Source organism: Sciurus carolinensis, chromosome 15 (genome assembly GCF_902686445.1).
Source record: "Sciurus carolinensis chromosome 15, mSciCar1.2, whole genome shotgun sequence".
NCBI lineage: Eukaryota > Metazoa > Chordata > Mammalia > Rodentia > Sciuridae > Sciurus > Sciurus carolinensis.
Genome location: NC_062227.1, coordinates 4,082,714 through 4,104,868, shown reverse-complemented (window position 1 = coordinate 4,104,868; position 22,155 = coordinate 4,082,714). Strand labels below are relative to the sequence as shown.

The window sequence follows — 22,155 nt, the reverse complement described above, 5'->3', positions numbered from 1 at the left end:
GAGAAGGCGCCGGAATTCTGTATGCCCTTCTTGCACTATGCCTCCCTCTACCTCTGTATCCTTTATAATAAACTGACAAACTCTTGGTTTTTTTGAGCTGCCCCAGAAAATAATTCCAACCCAGGAAGGGGGTTTTGGGAACCTAGATTTGTAGCTGGTTGGTCAGAAGAATGACTGGCTAGAACTTGGAATTGGCATCTGAAGTGGTAGCAGTTTCTGGGACTAAACCTTCAGTCCCCCGGGTCTGACAATTTCTCCAGGTAGATGGTGTCAGAACTGAATTGGAGGACATCAGGCTCAGAGTCCCCTGCAGCCCTCCGCTCACTCATGCCCAGTGTTGGGAGTGGAGGGTACTACAGTCTGATTTTTCTTATTTCACTTCGCTCCAATACACCGTTTATCTCCTCCACGTCAAATGGTACTGAACTACTTCAGGTATAGTAGCAGATGGACAGAAAGCACTGCCACCAAACTGCCTCTGGCCCTGAAAACAGTTCTGGACCCAGAGAAACGATGTGCAAATTCATATTGTCAGGTATGAGTTGGCTCCTGGAGATTTTGATTTATTAGGTCCAGATGGTGCCCAGGAATGTGTATTTTAAAGCCACTCCATTACCCCTCCAGTCTTCTCCTCTTCCCATGGTCTGATTCTGGGTTTGGAAGCCACTGGCCTGGAGGTTTCCTAAAGAGAAAGGTAAATCTTAGCCCAAAAGATAGTAGAGTGGTAAACTTGAAAACGGTACAAGAAGGGGAAAGTCAGCCACAGAACACCACATCCAGTGGTTCCTTTTATGTGAAATGACCAAAATAAACAAATGGTGTGAAAGAACGTCTGTAAAGTAAACTCTTGAGCATCACACAAGTCAGTTACCATCTTAACAGTTAAGGTATCCTGAATAGTTGATCAGGGCCAACAAGGCCATGATGCCTTTAGACTTAGTTACAGTAAGTTGTAAATCATGTTTGTTATTAGATGGTGAGAAGAGACAGCCTGGTCCTGTGCCTCCCTGCCCCCCACCCCCCAATATCAAGGGAGGAGAGGGAAGAGAACAGCAATGTCTTATTATTTCATTTGGTACCAGGGCAAGATGTCATTTGCGGTTACCTGGGATGGGGGATGGGCGAATGGCAAGTGACTGCCAATGGTTTTAGTTTCCTTCTTGGGTGATAAAAATGTTCTGAACTTTGATTATGGTGGTGGTTACATAGCTACGAATGGACTAAAATTCACTGATTTCTACTCCTTAGAAGGGTGAATTGTATCTCAAAGTGGTTTTAGAAAACAGGCAATCAGAAATGGAGAGGTTAAAAATACTTTTTAAAAATTGGTAGAGGACAGTTGGAAAAACCAGGGGAAAGGATACTGATGGGAGTTTGGAAGAGTCTCTTTAAAAATGCTTTCTTTTATTTTATTCACACACACAAGCATGCAATCTCTAGTTTTCTGAGAGTTATGCTTCTGGGAATTTCAGCTCCTGGCATACTGCCCTGTGAAAGAAACAGGCTTAGGAGAAAAATAACCTTTGGGGTCCCCTCTAAAGCCATGGCCAGGACCTGCTGGAAGACAGTGGTGCTAGAGAAAACTAAAACAGACCCAAAATTTCAAACACTGTTTGGAAGGAGTTTGAAAAATGAAATTTCATTTTTCATAAATTTTAAATGATGATTCCAACTGAGCTAATCCTTAGGATCTTAATAGGTGTGTTCTTCCGCCTTGGCCCAGGCATAGTGTAGATATATAAGTGCAGGTGGGGATACAGATTGTGGAATGCAGTAAGATAGCTTGTGCCCATGTTCAGCTTCCACATCAAATAATGAGGTAGGTTTTGTGAACATAACTAAGGCATTAATCCTTTTTATTAGTGGCTCCGTTCCCTTGTATTTATTATCTGTGTGGCTTCTCTTTTTATTTGGTGTAATGGGTCTAATGCTTCAGATTCTTATTTGTTGCCTACTTGGCTTTTGATTGTAACAGTCTCCAGTGTCATTTCTGAAGGCTTCCTGGGAACCTATTTATTGTGAAAGATTTGTAGCTTCACTTTACAACTCGTTTGTATTATGTTGTTGAATTAACTGTGAGAGTCTGATAGAAACTGATGTTAATTATTAATTAGGGAGGAAGTAAATTTGGATTAATCTTATAAGTGGGGAATTCATTAATGAAAGTTTTTATCTAACAGTTTTTGCTTTCCCAGTCAACTGTGTACCCTAGGTGATGAATCGTCATGCAAAATGAGGTGTCTGTATTTCTTGGGTGAATAAATCTTACTGTTTATTATACAATTTTAAACTGAGATCACCTCTTCTAAACATGCCAGAAGTAAGGCAGGAAGGTGGGCAGGATGGGATGAGGTAGAGGTTGGAGGCAGGGGTTGACTTCTTGGTAGTAAGGGCTCTTCTAATTCCATCCACCCTGGGAGAGGGTTAGTAATCTGCTCAGTAATACTGCTGAGTCAGTTGGGTCCAAGCCTGTGTGCTTCTAAAACTACCTTTTACTTCCTTTCAGCTGGGGATTGGGGTGGGGAGTAGTTTCTGGTATCTAGAAAGGTCTCTCTCTCTCTCTCCCTTTTTTTTTTTTTGCTGAGCTGGGGATTGAACCCAGGGGCATTCTACCACTAACCATATACTCAGGCCTTTTTAAACTTTTTGATAATTTACTTGGAGACAGGGTCTTGTTAAGTTTCTGAGGCTAGACTGGAACTTTTGATCCTCCTGCCTCAGCCTCCCAAGTCTCTGTGATTACAGTCATGTGCCTCCACCCCCTGCTATTCATTTATCTTGTCATTCTTAGTTCTGCACTGATACCAAATGAAATATTAAGACATTACTGTTCTTTTTTCTCTCCACCCTTGATATTGGTGGAGTGTGGAGCAGGGAGGTCCAAGACCAGGCTGTCTCTTCTCACCATCTGATAACATGTGATTTACAACTTACTGTGACTCATCTAAAGGCATCATGGAATAGTTAGCACTGGTCAACTGTTCAGCATATCTTAACATGTATGATGGTGACTGACTTGTGTGATGCTCATGAGTTTACAGAAGCTCTTTCACACCAGGAATTGCACAATTCTTGTAACATTGCCGTGAAAGCCCTGCCCAGTGGCATACAACTGTAATCCCAGTGGCTCAGGAGGCTGAGACTAGAGGATCACAATTTTGAGGTCAGCCTCAGCAACATAGTGAGGCCCTAATAAGCAACTTAGTGAAATGCTATCTCAAATTAAAAATGACTGGGGGTGTAACTTAGTGACAGAGTGCCCTGAATTCAATCCCTAGTACCAAAAACAAAAAACCATAAAGTAGTCCTCATTTAACCAGTGTACTTGGGCTTGGAGTCTAAAAGGGAATTGCACAGATTTATGTCCCTAACACCTCCAGAACCAGATCTTGTGCTACACTGCTTCTTTCCTCTGAGGACTTTAACAGTAGCCTTACAAATATCCTTTTTTAGTTTGAAGAGAACTTGTAAACATTTCTTTCCATGATGACTGCTGACTGGTTTACTGTATTTAAAGGATATGTTTTAATGACATTTTAAAATCACAGTGCATTAATTAATATAAATTCCTATGAATTGAGTGGCCGTTTTTGTCCTTTCACTTTCTAATAGTTAATCATTAATTTACTGTAAATGGTTTAATATTGGTTGGTTTAAAGTAGAAGCCTATGTATAATCCACCTTTTTTTTTTTTTTTTAAGTTCTAGCCTCTGTAAGAAGCTGAAATCCATCACCATCATTCAAAATGCAATGGAATGTACCACGTACTGTGTCTCGGCTGGCACAGAGGACATGCTTGGAACCACAGAAAACTGGTCTCTTTGGACACCGTCAGAACATAAAGGGACCGTTACTTTTGAATAATGCTGAATTCAGAGTATTTTGGGTTCAAGATCCTCAGAAGCAGTGGCTGCACTTACCTACTGCCCAGTGCCTTGCCAAGGAGAGGAAATCATCGGGTGCTCAGGGACCCCGGCAGGTCCTTTGCCACAAGCAGTGGGAACAGGTGGTTTTGTCCAGAAGGGTTTTCTCATCTAGTGCCACAGACAAAGGGATTCCTTCAGAAAAAAAAGAAGAGCTTGATCCTTTACAAGACAAATCTATTAGTCTTTATCAGCGATTTAAGAGAACATTTAGGCAATATGGGAAAGTTTTGATTCCTGTGCATCTAATAACTTCTGGTATTTGGTTTGGAGCATTTTATTATGCAGCCATAAAGTAAGTTTTGCTTGGTTGACTGCCGCTTTTCACTAATTTATCAGAATGGTAATATTACTTGTGCTAATGATGGTCTTAAATATTTTTTTTAATGCTTTAGTGTCTTTCATTGGTAGAGGCTAATTGCTTTTTGTAGCCGTTTTTCACATTTTATTAAGAATAACTAATGTTTCATTACTGCATACAGGCATTTTGCTATATCCTCTGTGTCATTTAATCCTCATGGTGACTGAATGACGTAGGTAGTGCAGTTCTTCCCCTTTTGTGAATGAAGCAAGTAAAAATAACTCCAGAGGTGGAGCCAGGACAGAAGCCCCACTCAGGCTTCTCTGGTCTCAGAGCCACACTCCTCATTACTGTGCTGATGTCATCTGCACATGTCAGAGTCCAGAAGTGAAGTACCAGTCTCAGAAATTTGGCAGCACTATCAGTTCTTTACTTAATGTGTTTCTTGCAGTGTTTAAAAAACTGAAAAGATACCTATTTTGCTGGATGTGTGGTTTTGGTGGGAAATTCCAAAGCCTGGTTACTATTTGTCGTTAACACAAAAAAACGAACCACTGACAGATTGGGGCATTGACATTACTCACCTTGTAAGTGTGGGGAGGGCCTCTGATCAGAAGTGCATCTGGAGGGCGTGGCCTCCTCCCAGTGTTGTAGGACACACAATCTCTAAGTCCATCTTTCTTGTTAAACACCGTTCCTTCCTCTCAAGGTAAGGTGTATTTGTGGCACCATGACTGGTGGAGCCACAGGGATAGCTTTGCCACTTTGTTCAGCTCTTCTGATGGATTTAGAATTGCTTTATACTTCCCAGAGTCCCCTGATCTTCAGCGTGGACTCTGATATTTGGTGGCTTGGTGTTAAGGCAGTAGTAAGACACAGCAGCTGCCTGTGCCAAGCTCCCCATGGAGAAGCATACCCACTCCTGAGAGGTGAATGGTGTCCGCTTATTCTTGGAAACACGGGCTTCCAGGTGTTTCTTAGCATCAGTTCTGAAGGCTGGGCTTTCTTTTCCTTGTGCAGTCGACGCTGTTCTCTTCTTCTTCGTACCTTTCCATGGCATTACTCATCCTTCTTTGCTGTATCTCATTTTCTTTAAGAATTGTAGTTTTCTGACAGAAGATCCTATGTGTACACTTTATGGAATTATTTCTTTGTTTATTAATGACATTTTCTCAACATGTTTCATATTCATAGAAGTCTTCAAAACTGCCCTTGGAGTTTTGACAGAACATAAATTTGTATACCATTTTTAAATAAAAGTTATTATAGGCATTCAGTCCTGCATGATTCTACACATAAAATTTCTTTCTTGAGCCACTAAGGATTCTCCTGAAAGAAGCTGTTACACTTGCTTGTTCTTCTGGCCTTAGAGGGAGAAAACCTAAGTTTTTAATTAATTGAATATGAGATCCTCATTTGGGCTAATAAAATAATTCTTCTATTGCTGCTGCTTAGATTTCTTCAGCTGGGGCAGTTGTGGGGATGATTCTGTCACCTCTTGTGAAATGCACCCTCTTAGTTTCATCCTTCTTCCTCTCTTTTTCTGCAGAATGCTTCTGTCTAAACATGGTGGTCAAACTGTCCACTTCATACCCGTACGCCTTAGGTGGCAGTGCTGCCAGCCAAGACGCCTGGCTTAGTTCTTTACAGCCTCCCTGGCTGATTGACAGGACACAAGGTGCGGTGCCTCTAGAGCCATCCTCCTCAGTGATTTTAGGAATCCATAGACTTCAAGATAAAGGTCGATGGGTTTCACATGAGGACTTAATCACATGTAATAATTAGAAAGTAGAACTCATTGATGAAATAAAAAAGAATTAGGATATGTTCAAGTGGTGGATTATATTTCACTGAGAGATTATTTTATTATAAAATTGAAGTTGATTATATAAACAGTTTTTGATCCAGCTACCAAGAGGCTAGCTGTATTTTAGCTTTTTTTTTTTTTTTTTTTCCCCCCAAACTGAAAAAAACTTGTCTGTTATATGCTTGTTACTTACTATTAAAAGAAAGCGGGGGAAATGGTTTGTGGTTGGAAGGATGGGCATCTGTCATCATGCAGCATTACTGTCCGGCAGCCAGCATTGCTGCCTTTCAAGGCTCCAGAGAGCACAGTGTCATTCTATTTTTAGTTAGTGGTAAAGTTCTCTGGCTTTTGAAATACTTTATTTCAGGAACAGCTAAAGTAAAAGATTTTATCTTGTGCTGAACTTTGTTGCCACCTGTGGACATCTGTGTCCTCTGACCAGAAGGGTTCTCTCTGAACACACATGGCCACACATGTCACCCTGGCCTTCAGAAGCCTTGTGCCTGGGACCTCTGGTTCCTAAAGGTACAGATGCACCTCAGCTGGGGTCCAGGCCAGTATTCACTGTGCTTCTTCAGGCGGCAAATGTGCTTTGACCTGTGTCCTCTGCATCTGTTGAACCTCCTCCTGCAGAGCTGCCAACTTAGAAGGTGACGGGCGCTCCTGTTTGACAGGGACCCTCTTCAGGTGCTTATTACCTTGTCTTACAGAGGCCACTTGCCTGTAGTGTTAGACCTTGTGCAAGGTATCTGAGTTTATTATCTCATTTTTATAACAAGGTGTTTTTTTAATCACTAGGGTTTTTTTTGGCCAATTGTATCTTTTTTCCTTCATTTTATGCTGTTCAATGTGTAGATTTTATACAGTTAGGTTTAATTGGAACTAGGAAATAATTAATGAAATGGTTCCATAATGGCATTAATGCTGGAAGATAAAATCAGCTTGTTTTGGCAGGATGTAACCATACATAGTGACTGTAGTGACTTGGTTAGATCCATACAAAGGCTAGCAAACCTTACCTTATGGAATTTGTGTTAGCTTTTCATAGCTGTGGCACCTTCTGAGAAGACCAGCTTAGAGCAGGAGAGATTGATTTTGGCTCATGGCTTCAGATGTTTCCTTCCATAGTTCCTGGTCCAGGGTAGAAACATGATGGGACTGTGTGGCAAAGGAAGGCTCTTTAGCTCATAGCAGCCATGAAGCAGAGCGGGGAAAGGGCAAAACGTCCCCTAAGGCCCTACTCCCACTAGGTGCCCCCCCACCAATGTCATCACATTATTAATCTGTCAGTGGGTTGATCCACCATGAGGTCAGAGCCCTCATGATCTAATCACTTTCTTAGCGCCCCACCCACCTCCAAACACTGCTGCATTGGACACCAAGCCTTTAAGCACCTGGGTCTTTGGGGAACATTCTAGTTCCAAACCATAACAGGGATACTATTTTTATCTAGAAAGAGATTTGAAAAAGAATTGAAGGTTCAGATAGACAAAATTGGATTGGATTTATAGTTGATTTTTAAATTTACCTCCAAATATCCCTTCCACTGTTCTGGTGTCCTCTTCCTTTTTATGATAGGTGATTTTAATGGTCCTTCCTCAGTGTCCATCAGCAATGTCTACTGGGAATATTTCCTGGTTGCTTAGTATCATTGGTGAAATCACAAAGAACTACACCATTTCCTTAGTTCATCAAATTATTCTTTAATATTAAAAAAGAAATTTATAATGATCACAATTAAGGGTTCAGGCAGTTCCCTTTCTTGCTGACAGAGGGAAAGACAGTCACACACCTGCCTGGGGCCTTGCCTTAACCAAGAGGAATGAACACTCAGAAACACCAAGAATGGGGTAGAGGGACATTTTGTCCCCCTTGCAGTGCTGCTCTAGCTGGACACAGCTCCAGCTGCCCTGTCCTGTGGGGAATATTAACCTAGTCCAGTTATGAGGGAAAAAAACACAGAAACCCAAAGTAAGCAGTGTTGTGCCTGCAACTGGCCTGCCTGCTTCAAAATTACCAAGGTCAAGAAAGATATCCTGCCCTCCTTCCCAGGAAAGAGGCTGGTAATCGCGTCCAGGAGAAGGAGACTAGAAAACGGGAAAACAGGACTACTGGGACACTTTAGGGGGGTTTACTGTAGATTTTGTATTCATTTACCACATGCCATTGCGTGTGTTAAATTTTGCAAAGGTGATGATTAGGTTAAGTTTATGCAGGTGAATGTCCTTGTTCTGATTCAGAGGTGGAGGTTTGTAGTGTCTGCAAAGCCTGCACATTGAGAGTGGGAGAACAAGGGCAGGAAAACTACACTGTAGTCAGGAAACTACACTGGTACAGCTCAGCCTGGAGGCTGCCGCCTCCCCTGCCTCCAGGAGCTCGCTGCAATGCAGTGCAGTAATTGTTCTTTACCTGCCTTTCAGGTCTTAGAATAGAATCATCCTTTTAGTATAATTGAGTTTCTACAAACCCACAGAATCATTTTTTCTCTGAATAATAGCACAATAAGCGATGTTAAAATATCCTTTGCTCCTTTGATAATGGTATAGCTTGACATGAAACATTAAAGGTAAAAATCTCATGTCTTAAAATGTGAGTTGAGGCATTATAAGGAAGTTATGTTTGCGTAAAGAAAGAAAGATAAGGTGAAGGACTCCGAGCCTCCTCTTAGTTTACTTAAAGCTGTTGATTTTGCTGTAATTGTTGCTTCTACTTGCTATATATGCTAATTAGGACATCATGTTTAAACAGTGAGCCCATGGCACCACACACAGGCTTGTGTATCTGGTGTATATTGTGCTTTGAACAAGATGTTCCCTTAGAAGTGTTTGATAATGCAGAATTAGTTTTGAAGCAATTTTATTAACACAAATCATGATAAATTTGTGATTTGTGTGTTTTCAGATGATCTCTTAGAAACATTTTTCCTTGAAGGTTTTTTGCATGTAACTTCCTTGTGCTTTTTTCATAGAGGAGTGAACGTCATTCCTTTCCTGGAGCTCCTTGGGTTACCCGACAGCGTAGTGAACATCCTGAAAAATTCCCAGAGTGGAAATGCTCTGACGGCATATGCCATGTTCAAGGTGGGTGCTGCGATGCACAGGGTGCCCCTCCCATAAAACTGCCGGTCAGCTCTTCAGAGTTTCTTATGACTTAAATTGTATCCCATCTTTTATATGTCTGATGAATAAAGGCAAGTCGTATGGTTTGGAAGTACAAGTCAAATGATGGCTTGGAAGAAATGCCTTAAAACAAGGTGGATGGAGGACAGCTGGTCAGCAGTGTCTCCAGGGCCTTCTTGACAGTCCCCTGTTGACACTTCATCTTTCCTTAGTCAGAGCTCCTCGGGCCACCTGACTTGGTAGCGGAACTCTGCACATATTCTGCTCTTTCCAGTAGCTCACTTTTTGTTTTTAATAGCTCACCTTTTCTTAGCAAACAAAGTAGTAGGGTTTAATTGAAACTTTTATGTGATGAACTTAGATTTGTTAGACGTTCTTTTAAACATAAGTAATCTATAACTGTGCTCTGGATTCAGACAACATTGTTATTATAGTTTCTACACCCATACATCTTTATTTTGGAAGAAAAAGCTTGTTGTAAAATGTGACATTTAGCCATATTAATCTCATTTTTTTCAGTTGACAAAATCTTATGAGGTTCTATGATGCTTCTACCTAAGAGAAGAAAACAGATAGAACATGTTTGGGAATTAGATGTTATTTTCTTTCTGTTGTATAAAGGGCTTACAATTAGAATTTATACGCAGTGCTATTCAAAAATAGCATTGTTTTATTCTGTCATCCTTACTAGAGTCCTCTGAAATCTTAGATTTCCTTTTAGAATTTTGACTTGAGGGCCAAAGCTTTATTGCTAAAGTTTTTCTATGTTAAAATGTATTTAATTCATAAATCATTAAGTTTCTAATCACATGAGTATAATTTGGCCTTAATATACCAAACTAGCATGATGGTGATTTAAGCAGTTTCCCTGATCCTCTTAGTTCCTTGTCCCAGGCTCCTGTGCCTCCTCCTGAAGTTCACATCAGTCTCAGTTTTTCTTTCTAAGGGCTGTTTTCTTCATTTGATTATGAGCTCCAAGGAACTCAGGGTCAGGTATTCATCCTCTTTGTTTTCACTGTACCCGGTACTGTGTTTCGTAGGGAGGACATGCTGAGGGTCGGGGTAGGGAGCTGTTGCAGAGCCTAACTGGTGCAGTGGTGTGGGTGGGAAATGTGGGACTCTACTGTGCGTTTTCCGTCACCCAGATTCCCAAATGGAACAACAGGCAGAGATGTCTTGCTTCCTCCAGGCAAAGCCCCAAAATGAGGCGCGGCAGAGGTGAGGAAGTTGACGGGTGCCCACCTGAGCGCCCACGCGTACCCATTAAACGTACCCCTAGATGAGCTGGTCAGACTCATCCAGCCCTGCTCTGGGCCACGTGCCTTGTTAGGTTAAATAAAACAGCACAAAATGCCTGCCTGCACGGAGCACAGATTTCAGTGAAGTTGGGATGGAGAGACGGGGGAGATTGAGTTTAAAATGTAGGCAGTGTGCATAGCAGTTAAATGGTGATAAGTTCTAAGAAGAAAGAATTAACCACGAATGGGGTATGTGTTATGTGTGTGTTTATTTTCAGAGGGAGGGTTGCAATTTTAGAGGAAAGGTCCCACTGAGAAGTTCAGAGCGTGGTCAAGCAGTTCCAAGGGAGAAGTATTCCAATCTGAGTAAACCTCAAGGGCCGAGTCCTGAGACTGTAGGATCCTGAGGGCTAATGGAGAGCCATTGTGCCTGGAATGAGTGAGCGTGGCAGAGGAGAGAGCCAGGCAGCCCTGTGCACTAGTGCACGGTTATGAGGACTTCCGCTTTGCTTCTAAGAGCATGGGAAGTTAGTGGGCAAGTTTAAGCATTTGATCTGTTTCTGCAAAATCACTTGGACTACCATGCTAAGAATAGGCAAGAGCAGGGTGGCAGGGAGCCGTCGCAGTGGCTAGGCTGGAGTCCTAGTGACCGGGTGCCAGCTGCAGAAGGAGAGGCAGTCAGAAATAGTCAGATTCTGGTTGTATTTTGAAGGAGCTAATTGGCTGTTCGGATTGTTTGAATGCATCTTACATAAGAGAAGGGGAGGCAGCAAGCTATCTCCTTGGTTTATGGCTTTAGCAATTGGAAGAATAGAGTTGCCATTTCCTGTTGTCTTTTCCTGGAAAAGACTTTGAGAGGAGTAGGAGTAGGTCTGGCTGGAAGGTTGAAGTCTACAGGTGAGTTTTGAGTATTAAATTTTGAGATCAAGTCAGACATGCAAGTCGAAATGAGTAGAATATACTAGAATTCATGGAAGGGGTTCGGTCTGGAGATGAAAGTTTAGGAATTCTCATTGTGCAGATAGCACTAAAGACATGAAATTGGACAAGCCAGCACAGGGTGAGAAAGGAGAAGAATGGGAAGGTCTGCGGACCAAGTACTGTCACTATGCTCAAAGGCAAGGGTGCAGAGGGCATCACACACTGACAGGAAGCCAGGTGGGGTGGTACAGTGTGTGCAGAGGAGAGCTGCCTTGGAGAGGCAGGGTGGGCTGGGGCTGGTTACACTTGACAGTGGGTTTGGTTTCCTCGAGGTTTGGGAGCTAATGGGAGTGGTTGGTGGGGATGGTGGGAGCCTCCTAGAATGAGGGCAGGAGGGGGAAGCCTGCTATAGTGAGGACAGGAGTGGGGAGCCCTCTGGATCGAGGACCTGCAGGTAGGGGAGAGTTGGCACAGCTCTCCTGTGACTGGGCTGCACACGTGATACAGCCCCATTTCCTGTGTGATTCCCTTCAGCCAGTTCATCTCCTGTTTAGTTATGGTCCTTAAATCTCTGGACCTCGCAGAAGCCCCAGCTGGACTTCCAGGCCTCAGGTGAACTGTGAGGAGAAGGCAGCGTCCACCCTAGCAGAGTCACAGGAGCAGAAGCGGATGTAGAGTGAGACTTCACAGCAGGGAAACCCTGGCTCTTGCCCCAGTTCACACGTGATGACTCTGGCCAGGTTTGGGGGTGTAGAAGCAGGCGCACCTTTGTTAGTTACTGTGAGGGGCCCTGAGCCCTTTTTCTGGTTTCCAGATGATCCTGCCCCCCAGGCCCACTAGCTTTAGGGTTAAGGGCATCAGTGTTGCTGACTGCAATAATTCTTAAGTCATGGCTTAGGTTATATAGGGACAAACGTTGACAAAATGAGTTTATAGACGAAGCATCCCTTGTTAGGACAGAAAACAATGTAGAATGTTGCTACATAAGCCTTGTGAAGCAACAAATAATTTGTACTGATTGGTTATTACCAGGGATTTAAATTTCAGGTTAATTTTATTCGTAGTCATAATCATGTGTTGATCTGCCTGTTGACTTTTTTCTTAAGATTGCAACACCTGCGCGCTACACAGTGACCTTGGGAGGAACGTCCTTTACTGTGAAGTATTTGCGCAGTCGAGGCTACATGTCCACACCACCACCTGTCAAGGAGTATCTGCAAGACAGGATGGAAGAGACCAAGGAGCTCATCACAGAGAAAATGGAAGAGACCAAGGATAGACTCACTGAAAAACTACAGGAAACCAAAGGAAAAGTTTCTTTTAAGAAAAAAGTGGAATAGGGTGCCTTATATAACAAATTATAGAAAGTTCCTTCACTTTAACCCTCTGGAGACTTTGGGCAAAGATACATGCTTCTGATTATTTTTTGATTAGTTGCCTAAGTAGACCAGTTCTCTGAGGGTTAAAGAACTAAAATACCTTTTTAAAGTTAAATATCCTATAAAAATCAGTGTTTTTTGAGAGGAAGAAATGAGCCCAGTATAGGAATCAGTAGCATCAGTAAACCATGGCTACTGGCTTAGAATCCAGGGTTCTTTTCCTAGCTCTTCAGGATCTCTTTGCTTCATGTTCTCCAGTGTATGCAGACGAGACTGTTGACTTCTTGGATAACTGCAGCCTGTAGGCGGAAAGCTAACACTGGGTCTTAGTCTTCGTGATATTCATTGAGGTTTTAACTGTATTCAGTTCTCCGTGGAGACAGGCTTGCACCTGTGAATAGGAGGGTGTTAGTCTTTCTATGAAAAAGATATAAAGTTACCTATTAGCTATAAAATATAGAACTTCTATGAAGAAAGTGGAATAAAAATTGAATCTTGTATATAAATAAGATGTATCAATTACATATAAATGAACAGTGGACCCTTTCGAGATGATTTTTACCCAAAGCTTGTCAAAATCACATTTTTTAAGCAAATATATAGCCAAAATGCTTTTTCAAAACTGGGTGTTGGTTGTGGTCACCTAGAATTTCACCTTCCAGTGAATCACTTCCTATCTTCTTTACCTAGTCTTTCAAGGAAAAGTGAAGGTTTTACTAGTTTATTGTTCAAATCATATGTTCTTCAACAGCAACTCAGGCTCATGATTCCCAAAGAAGGAGAGATTTGGGAGACCACAGGTAGTGCCAGGCTGCTATGGAGATAGCACTGTCCCTGGGTCAGCAAGGGCCTCTTCCCAGGAAGCTGATGTGGATTCCCAATATCTTAGTCTCAGAGCCAGTGTTGATTTCATGATGGGGTGAGTCTTAAAGTTGTGGCTGCCACTTTTTCTCACATTGGAGGGAAATACCCTTGCTTTATTTAGTGTTCTGCTTGATTGTTTCAGAGCAAATCTATCACTGTCATTAAATTCTTTGCTTAGAATGAAATCCAGCAGTTATCTAGAAACTGTGATTTGGGGGTGTACTTGGGTATGTGGGCGTGTTTCCTTTTTTTCATATTTTTTAATTGTAGATGGGCACAATAGCTTTATTTTATTTATTTATTTTTATGGGTGCTGAGGATTGAACCCAGTACCTCACACATACTGGGCAAACACTCCTCCAGTGAGCTACAGCCCCAGCCCCTGTGGTTCCCTTTTATACTAACAACTGCTTCAGTGGATTGGTAGGAGAGGAGGAAGTGGCCCTTTCAGAGGCCGGCATGAGAGACTGCCTCATGGCTGTCCTGCACAATCCCTGCTGTTTGGCAGGATTTTCCTCTCAAATGTCAAGTTTAGAAAATAGTTCAAAGGACAAAAATGTTTACATTGGGCCCCTCTGATCGCCACACAGGCGCTCCTTCAGTGACTGCTGTGGTTGGAATCTTCTCTGTGGGAATGGGTGTGGCGGAGGCACATGGTGCGTCTGCTCTGCTGGTGGGAGTGCAGTGCGCTGCCTCAGGTTGATGGTGCGGTGTCAGATTTAAATGTGGTCACACAGTGAGCATGTCCCTTAAATAACTGAGATATGGAATTCCAAGATAGTGACAAATTTCTCATTTCTTTTTGTCTACCTGAGACAGCCTGGGTTAAACTCTGGTGTTACGTGCAGTTTGTACTCTGAAGATGGTTTCTTTTTTACCTTTCACATTGCACAGGGTATATTAATTATGGGGATAAGTTGTGGGGTTTTAGATGTTATTGATGATTCTGAGACTAAAATTTGCTTTTCCTGAGTAGGTGTCTTTTATTTAGCCTGTTTAGGTTTTGAAACCATCCATCTTCATAATTAAGTTTATTTAGATGCAGAAAATCAGATACTGCTTAGGGATGCTTTGAAGGTATCTGGTAAAATAATTCTCTGAAGATTTGGGAAGTTCAACATGTTATCACTATTTGGCATCAGGAGTGATATAAAAATGTTGTTGTCAGTGTGTTGTTAACCTAGTCCTTAAGGCTTAGAGGGGGCCTCTGGTATACTGAGTTTATAGTATTGTTGATAGCAGGCCAGCAGATTATGGTGAGGTGCCAAGGTAACTTACCTAATGTGTAAAATACTTAGTTTGCTGTGTATAACGAGCCTCTTCTCATTTGCAGGGGGCCTCGTGCTCAGGTTCATTCACCTGTGGCTGCCGTGAGCCCGGAGAGGCCAAGCAGCCGGTGTCTGTGTGCCATCCACACTCACGAGGAACTAGCCAGCATAAGGTGGGCGGAAGGGCTTGCTTAGTGAATTAGTAATCAAAATTTAAAACAGATTAGGTAAGAGACTTAATTTATTCAAGAATAAAAGTACAACCAACCTTTAAAAAAGTGCCGCATCAGAAAACGCCCATTACTGAGACAGCCTTTTGCTATGACAGAATGCCGTGTGGATTTCAACAGGAGAAAAGGAATGCCTGTATTGAGATGACCTTCCTCCCAGTAGTGAAAATAATAAAATTTTGCCTTCAAATGTCACCATGAGTTTATTAGTTGCTACAGAATGCACGTACGCTCGCTTATAAAGGGAGGACTGGTCCCTTATGCTCAGGATGAGGTGGAGCTGTTGGCTCTCCGCCTCAGTAACTTAGAAGTACTGCTAGGAGTTGTAAACCTCTGTGTTGGAAGGAGAGAAGAAGCTGTGTGCTGGGCATGTTGAGCCCTCTCTGTTCTCTGCGCTGGGTACACACCATCTTTGGGCTACTTTGGAAGATGATAATGGTCACTAAATAGGCAGAATGTGATTTTAACAAATGAAGCAGGGACAAAAGAGTTCATCTCCTGTTTTTTCTAAAAATAATTTCTAGAAAATGTTTTTGTAAGGTATATATGCATTTCTCAATTATCGAAGGCTTCCTTCTGGGGAAGAACTTGTCATGGAAACATAGCCACATCTCTCCTGATGACTGTGATTCCCTGTTGAAACTAAGACCTTTATTTCAGGTTTTCAAAACTGATTCTATTAACTAGGCCTCAAATAAGATCTAAATGTGACTGTTTTAGTCAGCTTTTTCACTGCTGTGACTTAAAGGTCTGACCAGAACAGTTTTAGGGGAGAAAAAGTTTGAGGACTCACGGTTTCAGTCCACGGACAGCGGGCTTCATTCCTTGCAGCTGGAGGTGAGGCAGAACATCGTGCTGGAAGAGTGTGGCAGAGGGAAGCAGCTCGCATGATGATCAGGAAGCAGAGAGCGAGCAGTCTCCACTTGCCTGATACAATATGTATCCCAAAGCCATGCCCCCAATTCCCTCCTCCTCCAGCTACACCCCACCCTTAAGGGACCACCCAGTTAATCCCCATCAGGGGATCATTCCGCTGACTGGGATAAGACTCTTAAAACCCAATCATTTCTCCTCTGAACCTTCCCGCATTGTCTCACGTGAGCTTTTGGGGGGGACACCTCACATCCAAGCTGTAACTGTTATACCAAAGTTGTTTTGATCTGTTTATTGCAAGGCACTTATTTTTTTATGCTGAAAGCTTCTTAACTGATTTTATCAGTGCCAGGATCTTGGATGCTTCCAATCATGGCCCAGATGCCTCAGAATTTATGGGGCTTTGAACCAGAAACCCGTGGGGTGCAGGGGAGGGCGCGTGTTCATTCTGCAAGTGGTGCCCTTGCCTGGCCTCTCTTGTCACTTAGAGGCTGTATAGTACCAAGTCCACTTCAAGTGGGCTTGCAGAAGACATGCCCCTGAAGGGAGTTTAAAGACTTCACTCTCTCTTCCCTGATGAGCCTGAATGTTCTGGGGGCCTCCCTGCCCACGTTTCATCTTCAGCTATGAATTTTGGCCTGACCTAGCTCCTGACAGAACTTTCTCCTGCACTTTGAGCTTGTGACTTTTACTAAAGAAATGCTGACTCAGGCCAGTTGAATGTAGTTTCCCCCTGGGATTTTTCCTTTGTGACTTCTCTGTCAAGTCAGTTCATTTTAACGAGTCAAAACAAGTCTGTGATTATCTTGTTTCTTCAGAGATAAGCTTAAAAATCAAGCTGTACTCTCTGCATCATTGACAGTTACCAGCAATAGTTACAGATCCTAATTATCCTGTGCTGATTATCGGGCTATTTTGATAAGAATGATCTTGCAAGGAAGAGTGCCTTCTGTTAGAACCCAGAGGGCAGAGCAGAGCGCCGAGGACACGACTCGACGGGCGCTGGCCGGGCATCCTGGGCAGAAGCACTTCCACAGGCCTGTCTTCTGGGATAGCAGGGTCCCTAGGAACTGTGTTGTGGGACAGTTCAGTGTCCCATGTGCTGCCCAAACAGATCCTTGCTGCTCCTCGGCTGGACAGACGGCAGCTTTGCTGCTGCTCCTTGCCCTCCCTTCACCTGCGTCTTCTGTTCTGAACGTCAGCCAACTTCAGGGCTAGGAAACCATCTTGAAAGTGAAGAACAGGCGAGTGTGCGATGCTGCACACCTGGCACAGGTGTGCGTGCATGTGGGGTGACGGGGTGGCCTCGGCCCTGCTGCGGTGGACTCAGCCCACTCTTGAAGAGGACAGGGAGCTCGGCTGCCAGCCACCAGCACTGCCACTCAGCTCCAGGGCAACCTCAAAGCGTCATCCTCTTTATTTTAATAAAATGAACTCTTCCTTCACTTTTTAATCAAATACAGTAGTGAAAGCCAGCCTTCTACTCCATTTTGACAGTTCCATAAAGCATGCCACGTGAAGAATGACAATTCTGTCTTGCCTTGTACCAGTTAGACGTGTAACTCCTTAAAGCCTCAGATTCTTTTTTTTTCTTTTTTACAAAGGAAAGGCAGCATTTTCTGTATACACATGTATTTCAACTTTTCCTTGTTTGTGCTTCTGAGCACTAGATTTGAGATTCTATGAAAGAAGTCTATTTTTACTAATTGGAATCAGTATTTTCTTTGGACACTTTAATACATGACTTGTTGCATTTGCTTTACTTCCCTGAGAATAATGGCTACCCTGGTTTTCTCAGGCAAAGGGTGCCAGAATCTGCCCCTGCCTCGTCCTCTGCTGGCGTGGGATGGGGTTACGGAGATCTGTTGCCCTGGTGCTCCATCAACATGCACTTTGTATCCCCTTTTTAAAGCAGAGACAGGATATGGTGGCACATAATTTGCATTCCTTACTCCTTTTGGTTCAGAAATAAGAGACAAATCTCTGTCCCCCTGCCAAAAGTTGAAAATATTATTGGACAAGAATGTCCACGAAACCTAATGCACCTTTGTAGTTTATATTAATAGTTTTGTTCCTCAGTCACTACCCAAACCACAGGCCTCGAGGACTGGAATTGGGTGCTGAGTGGCCTGTACTTTTAGTTGAGGAAAGAGGCACAAAGAGCAGATCTGAGGTGCAGATAGCTGCTTCCAGTCTGACACTCGCCCTGTTGCCCTGCATGCCGGGAAGCTAGGCCAAGCTCTAGGACTTGTGGGATTCCATGTGCTTCTGGAGATAGAAGCTCAAGCTGGTTCATTAGTTTAATATTCCACATCGTCTCTTCTTCTGGCACCTTTCACCTTCTGGCTTTAATGTCATTACGTTCAGTTGTTTTCAGGCTCCTCTGTCTTCAGGGTGACGGGAAGTCACCACTGGTGACCTCAGTTTCTAACTCCAGGAGGGAAGTGTTCATTAGTGTCTGAAGTGCCAGCTCCATTTCCCCCTGGCCTGGGAAGGACCATCGAGTGGGACGCGCAAAGGCCAGCCGGTGCCGGCACCTGTCCCCATCTGGGTGAGCCTGACCTCTGCGAAGTGGTTAGGTAGCTGTTTTTATACGTCTTAAGTGAGGTTAGCTGTGAGGAGGATGTGACCGCAGCACATTCCCTGTTGCCCTCTTGGTTTGAAAAGAGTTCTCCATTTCCCGCTTGCCCTGTGCATGGGGTGAACACCAGTCATGGCGTCAGAGCCTGTACCTGTGGTGTACTTGGAGCCAGCCAGACTGGAACTTTCCATTTAATAGCTGCCAGTCACTCTCATCTGAACACCGGAAGCTGGCATTTATGGAAAATTGTAGTGCTGGGAAGTTTAGAATATTCCTGATTAAGAATTAATAGGTTTCACTAAAATTTAGGCGTTGCCATCTCAAGTCAGTGAAAAGTAAACTTGCCCTGTGTAGTGTACTAGACGTTTGCCAGGAGGCCAGCTTGCCCGTTCAGGGTTCTCCCTGCAGCTAAGCGAGAGGGGAACAGCACCCGTGCTCCACACCATGGCAGCTGTGTCGGGTGCAGTGCCCTGCGCGCAGCTGCTCAGCGACACCAGACCTGCCAGGCTGGGGCTACTGTGCTGCCCCTGCCCCTCCTGTGTGACAGGTGAACCCACACTCTATGGCTGAACAGCAAGAGTGACAGACCCTGGTGGGGCTGGCGCCCTCCCTGTGGCCACCCAGGGCAGAGGGGATTGCAGCCTCTTCCGTCACTTGCCTTTAGCTGTTGGCCAAAACACTTGTGGAGGGAGGTGGGCAGGTGAAGTGTCCGTGAGAAGTGCAGAGAATGCCCCTCAACCGAGCGTGGGAGTGGGATGGGCAAAGAGGCAGGGCTGAGTGCCTGCGGGTCACGTTCCAGAAGGCCAGTGTTCCAAGGGGACACTGAGCAAGGAGGAGGCGGGTCTTGGGCAGGAGGGCCCCTCCTCAGTTTGCTCAGATCAAGATTGTCTCCCAGCCGTGTCATAAAAGGAACTCCAGAAGAAATGGAGAAAAACAGGAGAGGTTGGGGGCAAGCAGCGCAAAAAGGAAAGTTATTTTGAACTTTTTGTTCCCAAACAAACCTTTTTGGATTTTAACCTTACATTATTAAGACACTAAGAAATTCCACCCACCCCGATGTGCGTCATGAAAGATGAAAACAGAAAAAGATGCAGCCCTCTCGTTATTACATGTGAAGTAACAGAGTAAGAAGGGTCTGTATTTGGAGCCTATGGGAGGGAAGCTTGGGCCTGGCGACTGTCCCTCGCTCAGCATGGACTGTCCTAAGCTTCCAGGGCTCTCATGGCCGGGGCACGGCCAGTGCCACCTGTCTGCAGTGGCAGCGGCGAGGTGTGTGCAGGTCTGTTGTATTTGGGCACAACATAGTTTTAAATTAAATCCAGAACGTGGAACTTCCAGCAGGAACAGCAGCCACTCCTGAGGCAGCTGTGGGCCAGGTGTGTGGCATACTAGTCTCTCCCCATCATAGCGGGTTTGGTAGGTGACTGCCGTTCGGCCTGGTTTATAGACAAGACTTAAAACCCAGTCAGGAACATGAGTCACGTCAGGTGAAGCTCCTGTAAACCCACCTTGGCCTGTGGGCCCCAAAACCTGTGTTGCCCTTGAACTGCATGAGGGAGCTGTCCAGGCAACCTGTCACCTGACAGAAACCCAAGCCAAAGACGGCATAACCAGTACAGTCTCAGCTCACCTGAAGAAGCCTGGTGTTCCCGGCAGGTGGGCTCTGGGGGCAGAGGCCGGTGGACTGGGGTGAGGTGGTGCCTTTGTGTTTGGACATCAGAACTTCTTTGCTCAGTTTGCTAATGTAAATCGCTAGAACTTTCTCTGCTTACAGATGACTGGTAACAGTAGAGACAGATCCGACTTTGGAAAGGCTTTGTTGGCGGGTTAAATTATGTAACAGCCCCTGATACAACTGCAGTGTTTTTAGGTTTCAAAAAGACAGGTGCGTTTGCCGGTGAGGCCTTCTGAAAGCGTACTTTCAGTCAGAGCCCTGCTGTGTCCAAATGATCAAAACTGGCGCTTTTGCACTTCTTCATTTTTTAGAAAGTGTGTAAAGGGGTGAATGAGGTTCGCGTTATTAGGGTGAAAACTAAAGCCTTGACAGAAACATGGCATCAAACCCGAGGTAACAAATGGGAAGGTTAGACTTGTTGGCTGCAGTTTTTGAGTGTGCATTTCAATTAGAATCCATTTAAACCAAACATATCAAAACAGTTTAATGAGGGAAATCTAATCATGATGTTCTAAGTAAAGGCTCATTATCAAGCGTTCTGTGCGCGTCCTCACAGCAGAACGCACGCTTCGTTCCAGAGCGACTCACACTGAGAGGTTCCAGAGCGTGGACACCATGGCGGGGGCTGCCTAGCGGGTCTGGTTCCAGATAGGCAGCGGCTCCACTGTTTAAAAAACAGGCTAATGAGTAAAACAAGTTGGTCAAGAGAGCTAGGAATTGCCTAGCTTCACACCTGGGATGGGCTTGGGGACAGGCAGCACTGTGGTAGGGTGGAGAGTCCCCCAGGCTTGGGGCATAAGTATGCCCAGGGTGGCAAAGACTCGTCAGGGAGGGAGCTGCTGGGATCCCAGGCAAGGAGCGCGGTCAGACAGCACAGAGAGGGTGGGCACTGCGGTCCCCTCTCCCTGCCTGCCACGGGGCTGCAGGACCCTGGCTCAGCCCCCACTGGGGCAGACAGCTCCTGGCATGGGTTTGTTCTGGTTTTCTGCCTTGGGACTTTTTTCCAGAGTCTTCAGAGCTTGCCTTGTCCTCATTCAGGGTGCCTGGTAAGAAGGGAGTCCCACATGGAGGGATTGGAGCCACAGCCTCCTGTCCTGCAAGGGGATGGCTGTGTGGCTTGTCAACACGGTTGACCAGAGAACCCAGCCTGGCAGCACCTCCCACAGCTGGTTAATCTTCTGCTTCCTTTGGGAGAGGCTCCCAGATTCTTGGTGGAACCTTAGCTTTGAGGGAAGCCCGCACCAAGCCCCTCCCAGGATGAATGAAGCAGACCATCAAGCTGGACGAGTCCCTGAAGCCCCCGTTCCTCGCTACAGAGCTTTCCCTGCGTCCGAGGGAGCAAGGCTTAGTAGCCTGCGCTTCTCCCCGGGCTGCTGCACTAGGAGCCTACAGGGTCCATCACTGAGCGTGCTGTGGCTGGTCGTCACCAAGGGAAGGGAACCTGCTCCCACCCTCCTCTTCCTCCTCAGGGCTCTTCTCCAATCCTTTTCCAAAATGATATTTTTTGAGGGTGACACTGGGGACTGAACCCAGGTACCCTTTACCACTGAGCTATATCCCTTTTTATTTTTGAGACAGGGTCTCACTCCAAGTTGCTTGGGATTACAGGCACGTGCCACCAGCCTGACACTCCAGAAGGAAATTGATTCAGAATCGAAAGTGGATGTTACGAGTGGAATTTCAGGCCCATACAACTACTTCAGTAGTATTTTTAATTTTGTAGTTTCCATCTGTTCATTTCAAATACGTAAAAGGGCAAACCGAGCCATCCTGCAGCCATGCCGAGTTCACTTACAACGGTAGTTTGGAAGGTTGTGCGGACTTCTGTACATTCACAGCCATGTCACCTGGAACCCACGTGCTTATGTAGAGCGAAGAATGTTCTCAGCGGAGGAATGTGGAGTGCACCCGTGCTGAGTGTAAGCCCTCGGGAGTTTCCCTCGGCCAGCAGCTCTCCTTGTCGGAAGCCTGAGCCG

General features: G+C 44.7%; 1 protein-coding gene across 2 annotated transcripts in view; it reads left to right on the top strand.

The window, feature by feature from the left end:
- Fam210a (family with sequence similarity 210 member A) overlaps window positions 1-16,072 on the top strand; it is a 38,831-nt gene extending 22,759 nt beyond the window's left edge. The window contains exons 3-5 of one of the 2 annotated variants that reach the window (XM_047526205.1): window positions 3,702-4,218; window positions 9,000-9,111; window positions 12,416-16,072. In XM_047526205.1, coding sequence (XP_047382161.1) covers window positions 3,746-4,218; window positions 9,000-9,111; window positions 12,416-12,649 — 819 coding nt within the window. In that variant the 5' untranslated portion in view covers window positions 3,702-3,745 and the 3' untranslated portion in view covers window positions 12,650-16,072. The remainder of the gene's footprint in view (window positions 1-3,701; window positions 4,219-8,999; window positions 9,112-12,415) is intronic. The other variant, XM_047526204.1, reaches the window with a different exon arrangement.
- The last annotated feature ends 6,083 nt before the right edge of the window (window positions 16,073-22,155 follow it).